The sequence below is a fragment of the Malus sylvestris genome, chromosome 4 (genome assembly GCF_916048215.2).
Source record: "Malus sylvestris chromosome 4, drMalSylv7.2, whole genome shotgun sequence".
Classification (NCBI taxonomy): domain Eukaryota; kingdom Viridiplantae; phylum Streptophyta; class Magnoliopsida; order Rosales; family Rosaceae; genus Malus; species Malus sylvestris.
This window is the reverse complement of record NC_062263.1, coordinates 20,259,915-20,281,144: the sequence shown is the minus strand read 5'-3', so window position 1 is coordinate 20,281,144 and position 21,230 is coordinate 20,259,915. Positions and strand designations below refer to the sequence as shown.

Genomic DNA, 21,230 nt, shown 5'->3' with positions numbered 1-21,230 from the left:
TAAGGGATCGCTCCTCAATACATAAATAATGGGCTAGAGTTAATGCTCTCTAATGATGGTGAGGGAGTCCTTTTTATAAAATAAGGGATCGCTCCTTAATACATAAATAATGGGCTAGAGTCCCCCAAGTATTTTTCATGATGCCCAGTTGAGGCCCAATATATGGTACATAATGTAGTCCCCCAAGTCTTCGGTCAATAGAGTCTGTTGGCTGGAGACTTCAAATTGAATACATGTATGGGCCGAAGTGGCGGTTGTTCGGAGGCGGTATTTGTATACCCTGCACTGAAGCTTTGTAGGTGAAGCTTTGCAAGTGAAGCTTTGAAGCTAAAGCTCTATAAATGAAGCTTTCGAAGCTGTAGCTTTTGTAAATGAAGCTTTTGAAGCTAGAGCTCTGTAAATGAAGCTTTTGAAGCTAGAGCTTTGTAAATGAAGCTTTTGAAGCTAGAGCTTTTGTAAATGAAGCTTTTGAAGCTAGAGCTCTGTAAATGAAGCTTTGAAGCTAGAGCTCTGTAAATGAAGTTTTTGAAGCTGATTGACATGAGTGATGCTCATGAATGTTTATGTTGATTGACATGAGTGGTGCTCATGGATGTTGTCATGAGTGATGCTCATGAATGATGGTCATGAATTTTATGTATGATTGTCATGAGTGATGCTTATGAATGTTTATGTATGAATGACATGAGTAATGCTCATGTATAATTATGAGTACTGAGCGTACTTTTGATCACCTGGTTGGTGGTATGAATGAGAGTACGGGTTGTACATTTCATCACCTGGTTGGTGGCATGAATGGCTAGTTGCCAAATGATATTAAAGTATGGGTTGTACATTTAATCACCTAGTTGGTGGTAATAGCGGCGGATTGCCGAATAATTTTGGAGTACTAGGCATACTTTTGATCACCTGGTTGGTGGTAATAGCGGCAGGTTGCCGAATAATTTTTTGTAGTACTGGGCGTATTTTTGGTCGCCTGGTTGGTGATAATTGAAGGCCTGGCTCTTTTGCGCATATGGGCCTTCGCTCTCCACACAACATTCCAGCCCATTTATTTTGGGCCTTGCCTTTTTTTTTTATATTATTACCCTCTGATGGAGTTTATATAGATGTCTCCGAAAGATAAGAAAAATAAATTACATCATACAAAAACAAAGATCGTTGGTGCGTTGCTTTTGCTTTTGCTTTTGTTTTTTGCTTTGCTTTTTTTTTTTCGTTTTCTGTTTTACTTTTGCTTTTACTTTGCACAGTGCAGATGGCACTCAAGTTCTCTGTTTCCCTTTCTGCTTTTACCGACAAAAGCAATGGAGGAGTGGGGAATCTCTGCGTCGGAGCAGCCAAATGCTGCCTTGGAAAACATGGTGCTTTCTAGAGTTGGTGCGTCCGGAGCACGCTAGTGGTGAGAGAGAGAGTGGTGCCAATACGAAGCGTCTGGAGGAGGTGGTGAAGAAGTCGAAGAGAATCGGTGGTGGAAGCATTCGATCTTGTGGGTCTCTGTGTGGGTGTTTGAAACCGTTGGAGACGAGACGCCAGGTACTGGGCAACTGAGTCGTCCTTAGAATAACAACAACAAGTGCTCTCTCTCCTCTCTTTCTCACACATTTTCTTCTCGAGAACTCCAAAACTCCATTATCAAACTACCTCCCAAGACTTTCATCTGCATCTGGGTCATACAAAACCCCTCATCCGCTCATCTCTCTCATTGTCGCCGCTACTGAGCAGCAACCCGTTTCCTGAACCAGGCAAGGTGTACCCATGCGGTAGAGACTGAAGCAACTCCCTGAATAGTGGCGACCGTGGAAGGAGGTTCAAATGGAAAATTGGGTTATAGATAACGGAAGAAACTGTCCCTTATGGGGTGTTAACCACGTTGGGGAGGTCTCCGAGGCACCGTTCTCTGAATCTCAAGAGCCAGATCCCCGACAGGATTGCCTGTTCGAAAACCGAAGAGGCACCGCTCTCCAAACTTCGAGAGCCAAATTTCCTTGGATAAAGCTTGTCTGCAATCTTCACACGCAACATCAGCTTTCCAGATACCACATACCACTTTTTCAAAGTGCTCTGACAAAGTTAAAACACATGAAGCTTGCAGCTCCCACTACATTGTTATGACCAAGAATGGTAAAGGAATAGCACTACTACTTGTTATGGAGACTCCTATATATGTCGACCTCTGTCCTCCACAGCCAGGCAGACCTACAAATAAAAAAAATGCTTAACTTTTCTTCACATTCGGGAGGGTACTCTCAACAGAGTCTCTCGAAATACTCAGCTTCTTTTCCTCCCGATAATACCTCTGCAAACAAGCCACACCAGAGCAAGAATATCTCATATCATCAGGGTTAAAAGCAAGAGTATCTCATATCATACTTTTTCCCTGTCTTTTCCTTTAGCCTTGTTCTTACTTGCAAGACAAGGAGAAAGAAAGCAATCAGTCAGCACTTGGAATCAAGCTTCCAGTCAGGAACTGACTGCCTGGAACCCTTTGCCTGATACATCTGCTTGAGGAACAGATAGGGCAAGTGAGAAGGATACAAGGAAGCATGTGGAGACAAACGTAACAAAACACGTGCCGATACATCCACTACTTTGTCAACAGCAAAAGTATCCCATATCATCAGGGTCGAACGTACTCTAGATTTAATGGACTTGTTTTGACCCTCAAATTCTTGAGTCGGCCTTATACTCTAAAGGAAACCAGAAAACCTTCCAGCCATGTTCAAGAATAAGCATGTGGAAAGTTACTTCTTCAAAAGCAAAAGTATATAATATCATCTCTTCTCCATTTGCTTTTCCTTATCCTTGTTGCTGTTTACGACACAAGGAGAATGAGAATAATCAACCAGAAGCCGAAGTCGAACCTTCAATCCAGGTTGCTTGCTTGGAAGTTTGATTGCTTACCTTGTCTATTACCTCCTTCGGCAAATCTCCTAGCTCGGCGACTTGGGGGACTCCTACAATAGGGTTTGTATCGCACTTGACCAAGCCCGAAACTACAAGTAAGCTTCAAGTGAAATTGATATATTACCTTGTGCATCTTCATCGGTTAAAGATACCACCCCTAGATGAAGGAAAAGTACTTCCAGAGAAGATGCCACATCTACATATAAGATAGATAAGGCAAGTGAAAATGATATCACACTTCGGTACTTAGAAGTTTCGTGATTACTCAATGGCTTAGATCTTGCAAGTCCCCAACCGAGGAGCTTCCCTCACTCGGGAACTTAGGGGAGCACTGTTTATACCATACTTGACTAATCCCGAAACTACTGAGCACTGGTCAACGTTATACCGTCAAGGACCCAGAAGCGTTTCCCTCCAACCAGGAGGCCAATCACAGCGCGCCACATGTCAACATCAGAAGCCAATCATAACGCGACATGTGTTAACATCAGAAGCCAATCACAACATGACACATGTCAATGTCAGAATGAAACTAGAAATTCTCTTCTATAAATAGAGATCATTCTCTCACAATATTTTCTAATGTCATTTGTACTAAATCATTCACTAGTACTCACTAAAAGAGAGCTTGAACCTATGTACTTGTGTAAACCCTTCACAATTAATAAGAACTCATCTACTCCATGGATGTAGCCAATCTGGGTGAACCACATACATCTTGTGTTTGCTTCCCTGTCCTTATCCATTTACTTACTTATCCACACTAATGACCGAAGCAATCTAGAGAAGGTCACAAACTTAACACTTTATGTTGTACCAAAGTCCTCGTTGTTTTTGTGCATCAACAGGTAGGATGCTCTACAAGGAACGGCAAAAACTTGAGGGAGAAGGAAACTTGGTCTGGCTATTTTTTTTTAAAGGAAAAAGGAAAAAGAAAAAGAAAAAGAAAAAGAAAAGAGAGAGAGCTAGGATGCTCTACAAGCAACGGGAAAAATTGGAGGGAGAAGGAAAAAAGAAAAGAAGGGAGGACAACCAAGGAGAAAAAACAAAGTAGTGCTACACTTACCATTTAATAGAGGTAAGGTCCATCAACACGTGGATCATATTTTTATTAGATAAATTATACAAATTATGGTACAAATAAATGATACAAATTTATGTTAGCATTTGTACTGCATTGCCTACTCTCTTCCAACGTGAATTTTTTCCAAAATATATTTCCCATGTGAGAAAATGATGCCCATTGGCACTCTGCGAACTTGAAATGGTGTAAGAGGTATTGTAACAATGAAACCCCTTAAAATCGTACGTGATTGACGATATTGAAGGTTTTCATTAGCTACGATGTCTCTTGACAACATTTGAGGTGAGGAAGATGTTGATTCGTTGCAACACAATTTTCCCACAAGGGAAAGACATTTTGGACATGACCAAACTAGCTAGTTTGCCTAAGGTTGTGACGGATGGATATCATATTGCACCGTTTTGTGTGTCGGAAGTTAGATCAAACGAAAGAGTTGGATTCCCAGATTCTTCAAAACTCTTTCATAAAAGTTAGTAACTACTGCAATATTTTCCAATAGACGTTTGAAATCCCTCTTTCCTCCTTAATAGTCATTTTGACCTAATTTGCCTATGAAATTAACTGTTTGTGCTACATTTTTCTCTCCACCATCAAATACGACTAAAATCTGTTTGATTTGATGATGAAGCACATGTGATGTTCACTTTACGAGAGAAAAACTTATACCGCTATGCTTGCCTATAGATGTTTCAAGCACCAATTTGCTCCTTAAAAGTCATTTTGAGACGACTTATCTCTTAACATTCAATTCTTGTGTTTCACTTTACCCTTCACCTCTAAATTGTAATAGATTCATTAAATTTAATGATGTGGTGCGTTGAGGTTCAATTTTTTTGCTAAAATGTGGCCATGAGGAGAAGGTCTTCTACTCGGCACCCAGAACTAGAGACATGTGAAAGGGGTTGGAACCAAAAAGTGGGCCAAGGTAAGATGACAAATCAGGGGATGTTGTAGGAGGTGTCTTATGTGTATGGATCCGCACGGAAGCGTGGTCCTTTGCCGGACCCAGAATTTCTCACACAAGACATCAGCAAATTTAACATATTTTTTGACAGACTGAACAGTGGCAGGCAAAGCAAGACGTTAAAAATAAAATTCAAGATAAAATGACCCTTAAGTGGTAAAGGGATCCAAACAACAGAATGCATATGAAGTTCCTCAAGGTCTCAAAACTCCCCAAATATTTCCAACATAGTTTCTTTGGGGACATCCGATAAAATTCGAACGATTCATCTATTTCCTTTGTAGTTGGCAACCAATTAAGTGAAGCCAGGCATCTTCCTCACAAGCAATGCAGGTTAAAACCTTTGGTTCCCTAGCCCGAGAGAAACAGAAAAATAAACTTTGGGGAAAAATAATTAAAGGATATAATCATAAAATTGCAACGAAAAGAATAGTTACTACGAACGCAAGCATGAGAATCCGGAAAGCAAGGTACAAACATAGTAACATCACAAAGCTGTTGAAGTAGTATGACTACTACATTGAAAGGAAAACATTTCATCTGGTTGATATGGAAATTAGAGGATGTGCTTCTTCTCTATGTAAACATGTGAAAATGTGATATCAATGCATAAACCCTATTTCATTGTCAATTTCTACAGATGGACCTACCAGAAAGTTGGAAGCGTCTTGAATCTATGGAAGTAGTGGAAGTTATGGTGAGGAGAAGGATAAATATTATGTGCCTACAAGAAACTAAGTGGGTTGGTAGTAAGGCAAAGGATCTAGAAAACTCAGGGTTTAAACTTTGGTATTCGGGCACAAATAGAACGAGAAACGGTGTTGGCATCATCATGGACAAGACCTTGGTACAAGATGTTGTAGATGTCAAGAGGGTAGGAGATAGAATCATGGCAATCAAGATTGTAATAGGACAAGAACTTATCAATGTGATTAGTGCGTACGCACCTCAAGTAGGGTTGGATACGAGTTCGAAGGAGAAATTTTGGGAAGATCTTGGAGACTTGGTGCAAGGAATTGCTCAAACGGAGAAGTTATTTATAGGAGGAGATTTAAATAGACACGTGGGCAGGGAGACAGGCAACTATGGAGGTTTTCATGGTGGCCATGGTTTTGGGGAGAGAAACGAGGATGGGGAAGCTATCTTGGATTTTGCAATGGCATATGATCTCTTCTTAGCCAACACCTTCTTTAAGAAGAGAGAAGAACATGTGATCACCTACAAGAGTGGGTCGTCAAAAACACAAATAGATTTTCTTCTAATGAGGAAAGGGGATCGTATAACTTGTAAGGATTGCAAAGTTATACCAGGAGAGAGCGTGGCTAATCAACATCGCTTGTTGGTGATGGATGTACATATCAAAAGAGTAAGACAAAAGAACAAGACTTGGAAGTGCCCAAGGACTAGATGGTGGAATCTAAAAGAAGAAAAACAAGCCATTTTCAAAGAGAAGGTAATCACCCAATGTGTGTGGGATAGAGAGGGGGAAGCTAGCCAAATGTGGGATTCCATGGCTAGTTGTATCCGAAAAGTAGCAAAAGAGGTATTAGGAGAGTCCAAGGGCTTTGCCCCACACCAAAAGGAATCTTGGTGGTGGAATGAGGAGGTACACACGAAGGTGAAGGCTAAGAAGGAATGTTGTAAAGCCTTATACAAGGAGAGGACCGATGAAAATGGTGAAAGGTATAGAAAAGCGAAGCAAGAGGCGAAGAAAGCTGTCAGAGAAGCTAAGTTAGCGGCTTACGACGATATGTATAAACGACTAGATACCAAAGAAGGAGAGTTGGATATCTATAAACTATCTAGAGCAAGGGAAAAGAAGACAAGGGACCTAAACCAAGTGAGGTGCATCAAGGATGAGGATGGAAAGGTTCTTGCTACAGAGAACGCGGTTAAAGACAGATGGAGAGGTTATTTTCATAATCTTTTCAATGAAGGACATGAAATAAGTGCTTCTTTAGGGGAGTTGAGTAACTCAGAAGAGTGTAGAAACTACTCTTTTTATCGTCGAATCCGGAAGGAAGAAGTGATTGTAGCTTTGAAGAAGATGAAGCATAAAAAAGCAATAGGCCCAGACGATATACCAATCGAAGTGTGGAAACTTTTGGAAGAGACAGGTATAACATGGCTCACTGACCTTTTCAATAGGATTTTGAAAACGAAGAAGATGCCAAATGAGTGGCGAACGAGCACTTTGGTGCCTATCTACAAGAATAAGGGCGACGTACAAAATTGCATGAACTATAGGGGTATTAAGCTAATGAGTCATACAATGAAGCTCTGGGAGAGAGTCATTGAGCATAGATTGAGGCAAGAGACACGGGTTTCGGACAACCAATTCGGGTTCATGCCAGGGCGCTCAACCATGGAGGCAATCTATCTCTTACCAAGATTGATGGAAAGATATAGAGATGGGAAAAAGGATTTACACATAGTCTTTATAGATTTGGAAAAAGCGTATGATAGGTCCCAAGAGACATTCTTTGGAGGATTTTAGAGAAGAAAGGAGTACGAGTAGCATATATCCAAGCTATAAAGGATATGTATGAAGGAGCAAAGACTGCCGTAAGAACTCATGAAGGACAAACCGAAAGCTTTCCCATAACTGTAGGATTACATCAAGGCTCATCCTTAAGTCCTTACCTTTTTGCGTTGGTAATGGATGAGTTAACAGGACATATTCAAGATGATATTCCTTGGTGTATGCTTTTCGCAGACGATATAGTGTTGATAGATGAAACTCAGGAAGGGGTAAATGCAAAGCTTAACCTTTGGAGAGAAGTGTTGGAATCTAAAGGTCTTCGCCTAAGCCGATCAAAGACAGAATATATGGAGTGCAAGTTCAGTGCAAATGGAGGCCAAAACGAGTTAGGGGTGAGGATCGGAGATCAAGAAATGCCAAAGAGCGACCGTTTTCGTTACCTAGGATCTATCTTGCAAAAGAACGGAGAATTAGATGGAGATCTCAACCATAGAATACAAGCTGGATGGATGAAGTGGAAGAGTGCATCCAGCGTGTTGTGTGACCGCCGTATGCCACTGAAGCTCAAGGGAAAATTTTATAGGACGGCAATAAGGCCGGCGATGCTGTATGGCACAGAATGTTGGGCGGTGAAACATCAACACGTACACAAAATGGGTGTAGCGGAGATGAGGATGCTTCGTTGGATGTGTGGGCACACGAGAAAGGATAAGATTAGGAATGAGGATATCCGGGGTAAAGTAGGAGTAGCCGAAATTGAAGGAAAGATGAGAGAAAATCGGTTACGGTGGTTTGGACATGTGCAAAGAAGGCCTATTGACGCTCCGATTAGAAGATGCGACTATGGGACAGAGGTTCAGGGCCGAAGGGGTAGAGGAAGACCTAGGAAAACTTTGGAAGAGACTCTAAGAAAAGACTTAGAGTACTTGGATCTAACGAAGGACATGACACAGGATCGAGCACAATGGCGTTCTAAGATTCATATAGCCGATCCCACTCAGTGACTTGGATTTTCCAAGTCTCCAACCGAGAAGTTTTCCTCACTCGGGAAGTTAAGGGAACACTACCCCAACCTACATGCTCCACTCAGAAAGCTTCAACATACAAGCTTCAACAAAAGAAAATTCAAAGAACTTAGCGAAGAAGGCTTTGGTGTATTTAACACAATACGTTGAAATGAAGGAAAGCTTATTTATTGATATCCCCGATAAGCTACAAATATGTACATATACATGAGTCAAAATAAACACACAAGAGGGAGCCTTCACAAAGGTTGCTTAGGAGAAGTCTCAGCAGTCGGTAGAGCCCCAGAAAGAGAAGGCACCGGAGGGGGATCATTTGGAGCCTCAGTACTGGACAGAACCCTAGAAGGAGGAGGCATCAGAGGTTGATCATTTGGAGCTTCATTACGCGGTACAGCCCCAGAAGACGAAGGCAATAAATGCCTTTGGAACAAACCCACAAATCTCTGATGATCAAGTAAAACCTGACCATCAGTTTCCTTCATCTGGTCAAGCTTCCTCTTCATGTTTGTAGCATAGTCATGTGCGAGCCGGTGCAACTGTTTATTCTCATGCTTGAGCCCTCTAATCTCCTGTTTGAGACTCATCACTTCAGCCGCCAATGATTCAACTTGGCGGGTTCGAGCAAATAGGCGTTGGGCCATATTAGACACAGAACCTGCACACTGAACACTGAGAGCCAGCGAATCCTTAACAGCTAACTCATCAGACCGTTTGGAAAGTAGTCTGTTATCTTTGGGAGTGAGAATGTTCCTGGCCACCACCGCAGCGGTCATATCATTCTTCATCACGGAATCCCCAACGGTAAGAGGACCAGTATGGGAGACGAAGGATGGGCGTCATATGTTGTCTGGAGAAGGCGGGGCTGCCTCTTCAACAAGGTTCAAGTCAAAACGACGGTCGGATGGGCCAGACATTTTCAAAGGTGTTGAAGAGAGAAGAGGTCGGACAAATCAAGATCTTAGAAGTGCAAGAATGAAGCTTCTACTGGTGGAGATTCAAGTGTGCTTTAGAACTTAATGCCAGCCCCTATAAAAATCTGCACTCGACGGAGCTTCAGAAATCGAAGAGGCGCCTGCTCAGAAATCGAAGAGGCGTTTGCTTTCTCAAAAGCTGAGCTGCTTAGAGATCACGAGGGTTGATCTCAGAAATCGAAGAGGCTTTTGCTTTCTCAAAAGTTGGGCTGCTCAAAGACCACGAAGGCCGATCTCAGAAATCGAAGAGGCGCTCGCTTTCTCAAAAGCTGGGCTCCCCAGAGACCACGAGGGCCGATCTCAGAAATCGAAGAGGCACCTATTTTTCCAGCCTTGTCAGCACCTGTCACACGCACACTCAGCTTTGCGGAAATTATGGGCATTCTGTCGAAGACTTCTGGGGAAGTAGAAAACACATGAATCTTACTGTTCAATCACCCACTTCCCACACGCAACAATAGCTCATGGGTACCACAGATAACTTTGCCAAAGTTCTCTGCCAAAGTTGAGCACGTGAAGCTTGCAGCTCCCACTACATCGCTCTGACCAAGAAGGGTAAAAGAATAGTAAAGAAACAGCACTAACAAAGTTTAGACCCATAAATTTTGAAGGTCTAGCTACCATATTATTACCCACAAGGGTAAAGGAACAGTACCACTGCTGGATAATTGGAAAGTCCCTGTGTGTCAACCTCTGTGCTTCGTGGCAAGGTAGACTAGCAAACATGCCCAATCTTTACTCACATTCGAGAAAACACTCCCAATAAGATTGCTTGCTCCAAAATCGAAGAGGCACCGTCCTCCGAATCTCGAGAGCCAGACTCCCAACATGACTACTTTATTAAAAATCGAAGAGAGGGTAAAGGAACAGTACCATTGCTGGATAATTGGAAAGTCCCTGTGTGTCAACCTCTGTGCTTCGTGGCAAGGTAGACTAGCAAACATGCCCAACCTTTACTCACATTCGAGAAAACACTCCTAACAAGATTGCTTGCTCCAAAATCGAAGAGGCACCGCCTTCCGAATCTCGAGAGCCAGACTCCCAACATGATTACTTTCTCAAAAATCGAAGAGACACTGTGTTGATGCACAAAACCGGATGGTCTTGGAACAACGTAAATCCGACCGTGAATCTGCACAAACGCTCAAGAACACGAAGAACACAAAGAACACAAGGATTTTATCGTGGTTCACCCCAATGTTTGGGCTACGTCCACACTGTAGTTGATTGTGTTTCTCTGTATGTGTATGGATACAAGTGTTTGGGGGAAGTCCCCCGGAGAAAGGAGGGTGAGGGAGAAGGAAGGAGAGCCTCTTGAATTGTATGAGTTCTCTCTCTCTAAAAGTATGAGAGCTTTGAGCCTTGTAGGATGGCTTGGCTATTTGCCTCTTTTAGAATGAGGGGAGGAGTCCCCTTTTATAGAATAAGGGGTTCCTCCTCTTTTACAAAGTATGGGCTTTAGTGTGAGGCCCAAATATACGAGGCCCAATATATGGTACCAACAGGAGTCCCCCAAGTCTTCAGTCAAAGGAATCTTTTGGCTGGAGACTTCAAATCCAATCCATGTACGGGCCAAAGTGGCTAGATGTCTTGAACCAGTATCAACCCAAGGTAATGCTCAACATAAAGCAATACTCGGCTAGAGGTATCACACGTTACGAGACTGCTCGGCTGGAGGCGATATTCGTTGCGAGGCTGCTCGGCTAGAGGCTATGCTCGTTGCGAGGCGGCTCGGCTCGTGGTATTCCTCATTGCAAGTATCTACTTTATGTCGACATGCACTCAGTATGAGTTGATTCTCGACATGACTCGGGTCTGCTTGTCGGGTTCGCATATTGGGTCTATGTGTCGGATCCGCGGATCGGGTCCGCAAGTCGGATCTTTGAATCGGGGCCATACGTAGGGGCATCGAGTTGGGACTATCTGTAGGGTCATCGAGTTGGGTCCAGGCACATAGGTGTCCCAATAAGCGAATGTCCGAGCAAGTGGGTGTCCGGTCAGACAAGAGATCACCACAAGCACGTGGCTCATCAGTCTATAAGTTGGTAGACCTCGTTAATCAGCAACAATGTTGATCAGTGGACCTAGTTGCTCAATAATTCCTGACAATAAATGACAGTATAATCATGAGCGTATAATGAATAAATATAATAAATACGTAAAAGAAATATGGTAACAACAATTATTTAATATGTATATTTCTTATAAGTGTAAAACCTTGCCATGCGTATTATAGCATAGTTTTAGGTTATAAAAGTGGATTAGTTCTTTTGGATTTGAGCTGATAATTTCAACATAATTTAAAATGCATGGGTGTGGCAACCCACATCCACTTTCAGCATCTGTTGTAAACCCACCATCAGTTAGTGGAAAACATTCAAAAAATAAAATAAAGATATCATCATTGTTCCACCATCACACAATAACCTGTACCATTTGATAAATATTAAATAATAAAAAGATATCATCATTGTTCCACCATCACACAATAACCTGTACCATTTGATAAATATTAAATAATAAAAAGATATCATCATTGTTCCACCATCACACAATAACCTGTACCATTTGATAAATATTAAATAATAAAAAGATATCATCATTGTTCCACCATCACACAATAACCTGTACCATTTGATAAATATTAAATAATAAAAACAATTGAATTAGGTGAATGACTTATCTTTTTTCACGTGTGGATCTGACCGACAGGGCTCTTCCCTTATCTTATCTTTTTCAAAATTATCATGAGTGGAAAAACACAGATGGGTATGGAAATGATGTTGTTGGAGACTTTCTTCCCCACTGAGTCAAAAGATAAACAGCATGCCTGGCTCTTTCGGCCATTTTCTTCCCCGAGAGCTTGCTACCCTCACTCCGGTTGCATCCGTATTATTCCATCTGCCTGGAAAACCATGGTCAGAGTGTCGGAGGGCAAAACGGGAACTGAAATGGGCTGCTCCGGCTGCTCGCTGCTGAAGAGCACTCATGTCACGGTGCTGATGGCTGACTGTTCCCGTTGGATGGTCTGTGTCTGGAGCAACCAATGCTCTGGGCATATATGGTTTAAGAAGTTTGGTTTCCAAGTCACTCCTGACTCTCCTCTAAAAAATGACAGGAGCATATGGAGCTTGTGTGGTCAGTGCTTCATTCTCCGTCACAGCACTCGCAGCCATAATTGATACGGTTTTCTGCGATATTCTCTGACCTTCTTGCTCTCTCTCTCTCTCTCTTTAGACGAGGGGTGGATGAGAGAGAAACTGTGGTGCTCGATCTTGGTGACGGTGTTGTTTCAGGTGAGCACAGTGAGCTCCAGAGAATGATCAGACGGCGGAGAGTCTTGAGGTGGGTACTCCACTTCTGTCGAGAACCGTCTCGCCAAAATTGTGTGAGGATGGTGGTTGTCTTTTGGGAAAAGTGGAATTGGACAAGTGTGCCAGTCGGCGGTCGAGACGGTACTCTCCGGAGACGGTCTTTTGGGTTTTGCCGACGTGTCGCAAGGACCACGACGCTCACTGAAGCACTTGGGTATGGCGGCAAGTTTACATTGATGCACTTAGGAGTCTTAACCAGGTACATAATCTCCAGATCCAAGCAATTGGAGATGGTGGCGAATCTTTTACCTCTCGCTCATCTTATCCGATTCCTCTGCGTCGATTTTTTCAGATTGTACGAAAAAATTATCGTTCAAGAGATATGTGCAGATCGGACAAGTTATTCTCGTCACCCACGGCAGGCTCGTCGTCATCGTCGATGAATAGACCAAAACAGGGCTCTGGTTGATGCACCTGGTAGCTTCTGAAGTGATCTTGAAGTGAAAAGAGGGCCTGAATCCGACTGGCCTTCGTCAGTCTCGTGGATCGTGCTACTGCTTCTGGCGGTGCATGCTTGCTGCTGAGGAAGAGAGCAAGGGACTGACCTCCAACTTTCAGTCTCATCAGTCTTGTTGAGAGACGCTTGTTTTCTAACAGAGTGGAATTCATTTGATGAAACATGGTCAGAGAGAGAGAGAACTCTGTGTCTGTTTGAGATTTAGATCTTTTCAGTTTCTGGATTTTTGCAGATTCACGACGGAGATGAAAAAATGATAGAGAACCGACACAACTTTTCGTATCGTTTCCCACAGACGGCGCCAAATGTTGATGCACAAAACCGGATGGTCTTGGAACAACGTAAATCCGACCGTGAATCTGCACAAACGCTCAAGAACACGAAGAACACAAAGAACACAAGGATTTTATCGTGGTTCACCCCAATGTTTGGGCTACGTCCACACTGTAGTTGATTGTGTTTCTCTGTATGTGTATGGATACAAGTGTTTGGGGGAAGTCCCCCGGAGAAAGGAGGGTGAGGGAGAAGGAAGGAGAGCCTCTTGAATTGTATGAGTTCTCTCTCTCTAAAAGTATGAGAGCTTTGAGCCTTGTAGGATGGCTTGGCTATTTGCCTCTTTTAGAATGAGGGGAGGAGTCCCCTTTTATAGAATAAGGGGTTCCTCCTCTTTTACAAAGTATGGGCTTTAGTGTGAGGCCCAAATATACGAGGCCCAATATATGGTACCAACACACTGCTCCCCGAATCTTCGAGAGCCAAACCCCCAGCATGATTATTTTCTCAAAAATCGATGAGGCATCGTTCTCCGAATCAATCGAAGAGGCGTTCGCTTTCTCAAAAGCTGGGCTGCTCAGAGACCACGAGGGCCGATCTCAGAAATCGAAGAGGCACCTACTTTTCTAGCCTTGTCAGCACCTGTCACACGCACACTCAGCTTTGCAGAAATTATGGGCATTCTGTCGAAGATTTCTGGTGAAGTAGAAAGCACATGAATCTTACTGTTCAATTACCCACTTCCCACACGCAACAATAGCTCATGGGTACCACAGATAACTTTGTCAAAGTTCTCTGCCAAAGTTGAGCACGTGAAGCTTGCAGCTCCCACTACATCGCTCTGACCAAGAAAGGTAAAAGAATAGCAAAGAAACAGCACTAACAAAGTTTAGACACATAAATTTTGAAGGTCTAGCTACCATATTATTACCCACAAGGGTAAAGGAACAGTACCACTGCTGGATAATTGGAAAGTCCCTGTGTGTCAACCTCTGTGCTTCGTGGCAAGGTAGACTAGCAAACATGCCCAACCTTTACTCACATTCGAGAAAACACTCCCAACAAGATTGCTTGCTCCAAAATCGAAGAGGCACCGTCCTCCGAATCTCGAGAGCCAGACTCCCAACATGACTACTTTCTCAAAATCGAAGAGAGGGTAAAGGAACAGTACCATTGCTGGATAATTGGAAAGTCCCTGTGTGTCAACCTTTGTGCTTCGTGGCAAGGTAGACTAGCAAACATACCCAACCTTTACTCAAATTCGAGACAACACTCCCAACAAGATTGCTTGCTCCAAAATCGAAGAGGCACCGCCCTCCGAATCTCGAGAGCCAGACTCCCAACATGATTACTTCCTCAAAAATCGAAGAGACACTGCTCTCCGAATCTCGAGAGCCAGACCCCCAGCATGATTGCTTTCTCAAAAATCGAAGAGGCATCGTTCTCCGAATCTTGAGAGCCAGATACCACAGACCACTTTTTCAAAGTGCTCTGACAGAGTTAAAACATGTGAAACTGACAGCTCCCACTACCGTGCTATGACCAAGCAGGGTAAAGGAATAGCATTACTACTTGTTGTTAGGGAGACGCCTATATATGTCAACCTCCATCCCCAACGGACAGGCAGACCTGCAAAAATGCTCAACCCTTCATCATATCTGAGAGGGCACTCCCAACGAAGCCTTTCGAAATATTCAGCTTTCTTTCCCCCCGATAATACCTCTGCAAACAAGCTATACTAGAACAAGAATATCTCATATCATCAGGGTTAAAAGCAAGAGTATCCCATATCATGCTTTTTCCCTGTCTTTTCCTTTGGCCTTGTTTTTACCTGCAAGACAAGGAGAAAGAGAGCAATCAGTCAGCACTTGGAATCAAGCTTCCAGCCAGGAACTGACTGCCTGGAACCCCTTACCTGATTACTTACCTGGCATTGCTCTCGAGTACACATCTTCAACATCTTATGTTTCCAAGGAAGATTCCGCATCTGCTTGAGGAACAGATAGGGCAAGTGCGAAGGATACAAGGAAGCATGTGGAGACAAGCGTAACATCACACGTGCCGATACATCCATTACTCTGTCAAAAGCAAAAGTATCCCATATCAGCAGGGTGGAACGTACTCTAGATTTGATGGACTTGTTTTGACCCTCAAATTCTTCAGTCGGCCTTATACTCTGGAGGAAACCAGAAAACCCTCCAGCTCAGTTCAAGAATAAGCCTGTGGAAAGTTACTTCTTCAAAAGCAAAAGTATCTCATATCATCTCTTCTCATTTTTCTTCTCTTTATCCTTCATGCTGTTACAAGATGGGGAGAAGGTGAACAATCAGTCGGAGCTCTGATTGCTTACCTTGCCTGTCACCTCTTTCAGCAAACCCCCTAGCTCGGCGACTTGGGGGACTCCTACTACATGGTTTGTATCGCGCTTGACCAAGCCTGAAACTACAAGTAAGCTTCAAGTGAAATTGATACATTACCTTGTGCATCTCCACCAGTTAAAGATACCACCCCTGGATGGAGGAAAAGTACTTCCAGAGAAGATGCCACATCTACCTATGAGACAGATAAGGCAAGTCAAGACGACACCACACTCCGATACTTAGAAGTTTCGTGATTACGAGATCATTCTCCCACAATATTTCCTAATGTCATTTGTACTAAATCATTCACTTGTACTCACTAAAGGAGAGCTTGAACCTATGTACTTGTGTAAACCCTTCACAATTAATGAGAACTTTTCTATTCCGTGGACGTAGCCAATCTGGGTGAACCACGTACATCTTGTGTTTGCTTTCCTATCTCTATCCATTTATATACTTATCCACACTAATGACCGGAGCAATCTAGCGAAGATCACAAAAAGCGACCGTTTTCGCTACCTAGGATCTATCTTGCAAGAGAACGGAGAATTAGATGGAAATCTCAACCATAGAATACGAGCTGGATGGATGAAGTGTAAGAGCGCATCCGGCGTGTTGTGTGACCGTCGTAGGCCACTGAAGCTCAAGGGAAAATTTTATAGGATGGCAATAAGGCCAGCGATGTTGTATGGCACAGAATGTTGGGCGGTGAAGCATCAACACGTACACAAAATGGGTGTAGCGGAGATGAGGATGCTTCGTGGGATGTGTGGGCACACGAGAAAGGATAAGATTGGGAATGAGGATATCCGAGGTAAAGTAGGAGTAGCCGAAATTGTAGGAAAGATGAGAGAAAATCGGCTCCGGTGATTTGGACATGTGCAAAGAAGGCCGATTGACACTCCGGTTCGAAGATGTGACTACGGGACAGAGGTTCAGAGCCGAAGGGGTAGAGGAAGACCTAGGAAAACTTTGGAAGAGACTCTAAGAAAAGACTTAGAGTACTTGGATCTAACGGATGACATGACACAAAACCGAGCGCAATGGCGTTCTAGGATTCATATAGCCGACCCCACTTAGTGGGAAAAGGCTTTGTTATTGTTGTTGTTGTTGTGTTAATCTGCCACAATATTCTGTTTATACAGTTACACTTCATTATAGAATGACTTGCAAGGACCTATCAGTTGAAGCTATAAAATACATGTAAGATGAACCAAGACTATACTCCCCTAGTTTGACAATGTACACCTCTGAAGTTGACGTTAGTAATGCCCACTCTTGCAACTTGCGACTGTAAAAGATGCTGGTTTATGGTCCACAAACTCTAGGATTCTTAGGGTAACATTTTTCATAGGATATTTTAAATGCAACGTGATGAGAAGACCCCTAACTTCCTGCTCATCACAGCATGCAGTGTGCAAATATGCTGGTTTATAGTCCACAAAAATCTATAGATGGTTACGATCAACCACTTGAATTAACAATTATCAGATCATTGGGGTAGTAGCGCATGAAGAGTTGGTCACAAACATGCTTAGCTATATAAAGTCGGAACAGCATTAGGTGTATGTTATTTTCCTGGACGGTCAGGCAATATATAATTTGGTTTTCTCAAATTTAATTACCATCAAGTGTTTTAAGCTGGCTGGGATTACAATTGTGAATGTTCAGTTTACACTTTCTCCAATAGCCATGTGGATCTGCTGCTTCAGGTATCAAGATATGTTGTACCTAATGTCATAAAATTAGGAAATGACAAAAGAATGCAAATCAATTTCTGATAGCAAGTAAATGAAGCTTGGGTTCTGAAGAAAATTACCTGCCAAAAATCATAAGCTGGGTTGACAAGAAACACTGGGGTATTAATGTATTTAATAACTTCTTCAGGAAAGAGACACTGGTGTAGAAGTTCACAACAAAAAATGGGGGCCTTGTGTTATAAATCATAACTGAGCAGAAAAATAAGAAGCTATAAAATTTGACTATTTGGCACCACAGAGGAAAAGAACAACTACCTTAGCTGGTTCCATCCTCGAAAGACAATCCTTGTGCAAACTTTTTGATAAACACTGAAAGTGCGACAGAAAAATAAGCAAGAAAAAGCAATGAAGGTACTGTTTAATGACTAATGTCCTAAAGCTTCACGCTAAAGATTTAATTTTCATTAAGTGATATAGACCAAGATGAATGAAACCTTTTCTCATAGATGATGTGTCAGACTCACAAAAAAGAACAAGCAGATGGACCCATATAAATTAAAAACATATCGACTAGTTTTTACATCAAATAATCAAATGGTGGAACCTGCAGATCTGACAGTGTCAGCATTTGATAGTAATTAAATTTCTACAAAAAGCATACTGATAAAAAAATATAAAGATCACATGAGCTAGTAATAGTAAAGATCAAAGCTAACCTGAAGGATGGCAACATCATTATAGAAAGACCTCATCGTCCGATGCTGGAGAACATCTTCCCTGAAATGTAGGAAACAGAAAATGGCTCAAAACTTTCCCTCTTTCTCTCTCTACATCTCCTATTTCTTTATGAATTCACTATCCTGAGCACAGAGGATGCACTAGATAGGAAAAAAGGGAAAAGCATCATACATGCAAAACAATTTAAAAAATCCTACTGTAACTTGATAGGAAGAATTTCAATCATTTTAGAAAAATGTGGTGTTGTACTTTTATGCGCAAACGGAAGCGAATTCAAACAAAGTACCAAAATCAACATCGTAGGTGAAAGCTAAAACAAACAATCTCAAACTAATACAAGAGATTTACGTGGTTCGGCGTAAAGCCTACGTCCACGAGCGAAGCACAGCGAGGAATTTCACTAAACAAACGGAGATTACAAAAGAGTGTTCAAAATTGTCACAACCCAAATCCCATAAATTAAAAACCCTAAACCAAACGAGTAGAGAACCCAAAACAAACGGAGAAGATTCTCCCAAATTGCTTTCTAACTCACAAATTGACTCTCACCAAATTGCCACACGAATGACCACACTAAATACACTAACCCTAAGGTCCTATTTATAGTGCATAGGACTTAGGTTACATCAAGAATCCTAATAGGAAATAAATCCAAATCCTAATCAAATAGGTAATTAACAAAATCTCTCCACCAAGGAAACTAACTAAAAAGTCAAATCCAAACCCAAGTAGGACACCAAAACCAAATAGGTAACACAAACCTAATTTATTGCATCATCCTAATTTTGAGCCAAAAACCTAACATGTGGTACATAGGTGTTCCATTTTGATAGGTCTCATATTCTGAGGTATGAAAATGAGAGAGTAGAATCAGGCAACACCATCATTTTATGAAATTTATGATTTAGGAGATATCATATGATCCTGGAAGCGTACACAAAGAAATATGATCCTTGTATAATCCTAGAAAGATTTCATCTTGAACTGGTTCACTAAAAGATGTAGGTGCCGAAGGCACCAGTACGCCAAAACATACTCATCAAGGAAAAAACCTGCATCAGCAGGACATTTGACAGTTGCATCCTTAGGCAGAAGACGTCGAAAGTCATCACAATGTATAAGAGTCGCTAACCCACCGGCAGAGCATCCTGAAAGAAGAGCCTGTAAGAGTGCCACTCATGCTTATTAGCAGAAATAGACCACTCATTGTAATAATCTCGATGAGTAGCTTTTAATTAGTTCACAGTGGAAAACAATACTTTTCTTGCGGGGAATGGTATTACAATTGCTGGACCAATCATATCATTATAATATTAATGAAACCAGCTCTTCGAAAGAGAGTGAAAAAGACATCCTGTATAGTCATAATCATCGATACATGCATAGAAAATTTCTGATGTTTAAAAGCTGTGAACTGCACTTCATATTATTCAAATAGAGCTTAACCGAAGTAACCACGAGATACCGGTTTCACTTTTGACAAGCCAATTGACAAGAGTTCATCCATAACTGCTTCCCAGATAAGCTGGCCCCTAAAAAAAGGTCCTGATCCTTTCTATGAAATAGAAGAACAGCCAATGTTAAACTAACAGCTTACATTCTTCCGTTTATAAAATTAAAACAAGGCAGCAAAATCTCCAAACACAATGCACCTTAGGCTCATTTTCCGGGTGGCCAGCGAAGGATGCGCCATCACACTATCTGATTTTGACTTTGTTCCTGTTAAAGAATTCTAGAGAATGCTCCAAACAATGAATTGAATCACATCAATTAGATGGCCAACAACTTAGATTGAGCTAGAATTACAAAACGAAGCGTTACTGGAATAAAAATAGCAGCCGAATAAAATCAAGCTTACCAGGATTTTGTGATGGATGAGAGCTCAAAATCCCAGAAAAGGGAACTCGACGATCCATGTAATTAGAAGACCCTAGTATAGTACCTTTGCGCCAAGAACACGATTCAATCGAATTGCACCAACCTCCACCCTAAATTTTCAATTTTCGAACCAAACCCATCACGCAATTTTCCTTTCTAAGCATAAAAATCTACTAGCATATGCAAATTCACTGAAATTGAATGGAACAATTTGTATTAGACCTGTAAAAAAGGCACAGGGATAGAATTTGAACTCAATGTGAAGCAGCCAATTGTTGGCGCCGGATCCGAATCCCTTCCTGAAATGGTAGCCAGGGGCAGTCCCATCCAAACAAACTGCAAAACCAAAATTCAAACAATTAGGGCGGGGGGAGAGAGAGAGAGAGAGAGAGAGAGATTGGGAAGTAGAGGGGATTGAGTACTGGCCCCTCTATCTTTGGCGTTGCGCAGCAAGGTCAAGTCGACGAAATCGAAGGCGGCGGCGTTGGGAAGAAACGGGCGGGAGATTTCGGAGTCTGCTTCGTCGCGCCAAGAGTTGGAGAGGAGAGTGAGAGCGAAGGCGATAACGGTAAATCCGACGGTGGCGATTGCCCAGTCCTTTTTGGCCCATCTTCGCCACCATAGAAGGCTGCGAAGCCTGGGATTCGCCATTGGCCCCACCATCAATGGACTGACTGCCTCCGGTGCTCTGCTCACTCAGTCAAACGGACACTGAAAAATTAACTGCCAGTTTTCATTAAGACAAGAAGCTTTTTTTTGTTTTTTTTTATTTTTGTTTTTGGTTTTTTAATTTTACTTTACTTTTTTTGTTTATTTGTTTTTGCTTTTCTTGCAAGAAACAATGTTTTATGGAATAAATCCATAGAATGAGGTCGGGCATTATTATCAACAAAAAAAGAAGAAAAGGTAGGCCATTATTTTCAGACCAAATGGAAAGGTAATTTTATTTTAAAGCAGACAAAGTGTTTTGCATACTAAAAGAAAATGATAGATTATATAAACGACAACCAGCTGTTAATT

General features: G+C 42.0%; 1 protein-coding gene and 1 pseudogene across 2 annotated transcripts in view; one reads left to right on the top strand and one right to left on the bottom strand.

The window, feature by feature from the left end:
- Nucleotides 1-5,015: 5,015 nt before the first annotated feature.
- LOC126620258 (pectin acetylesterase 5-like) lies at nucleotides 5,016-20,969 on the bottom strand (annotated as a pseudogene).
- The window catches only part of LOC126620260 (uncharacterized), a 104,547-nt gene continuing 90,810 nt past the window's right edge, over nucleotides 7,494-21,230 (top strand). The window contains exons 1-2 of one of the 2 annotated variants that reach the window (XM_050288775.1): nucleotides 7,494-8,316; nucleotides 16,856-16,974. In XM_050288775.1, the coding sequence (XP_050144732.1) occupies nucleotides 7,494-8,316; nucleotides 16,856-16,974 (942 nt within the window). Of the gene's footprint in view, nucleotides 8,821-16,855; nucleotides 16,975-21,230 lie in introns of those variants that run through there. The other variant, XM_050288774.1, reaches the window with a different exon arrangement.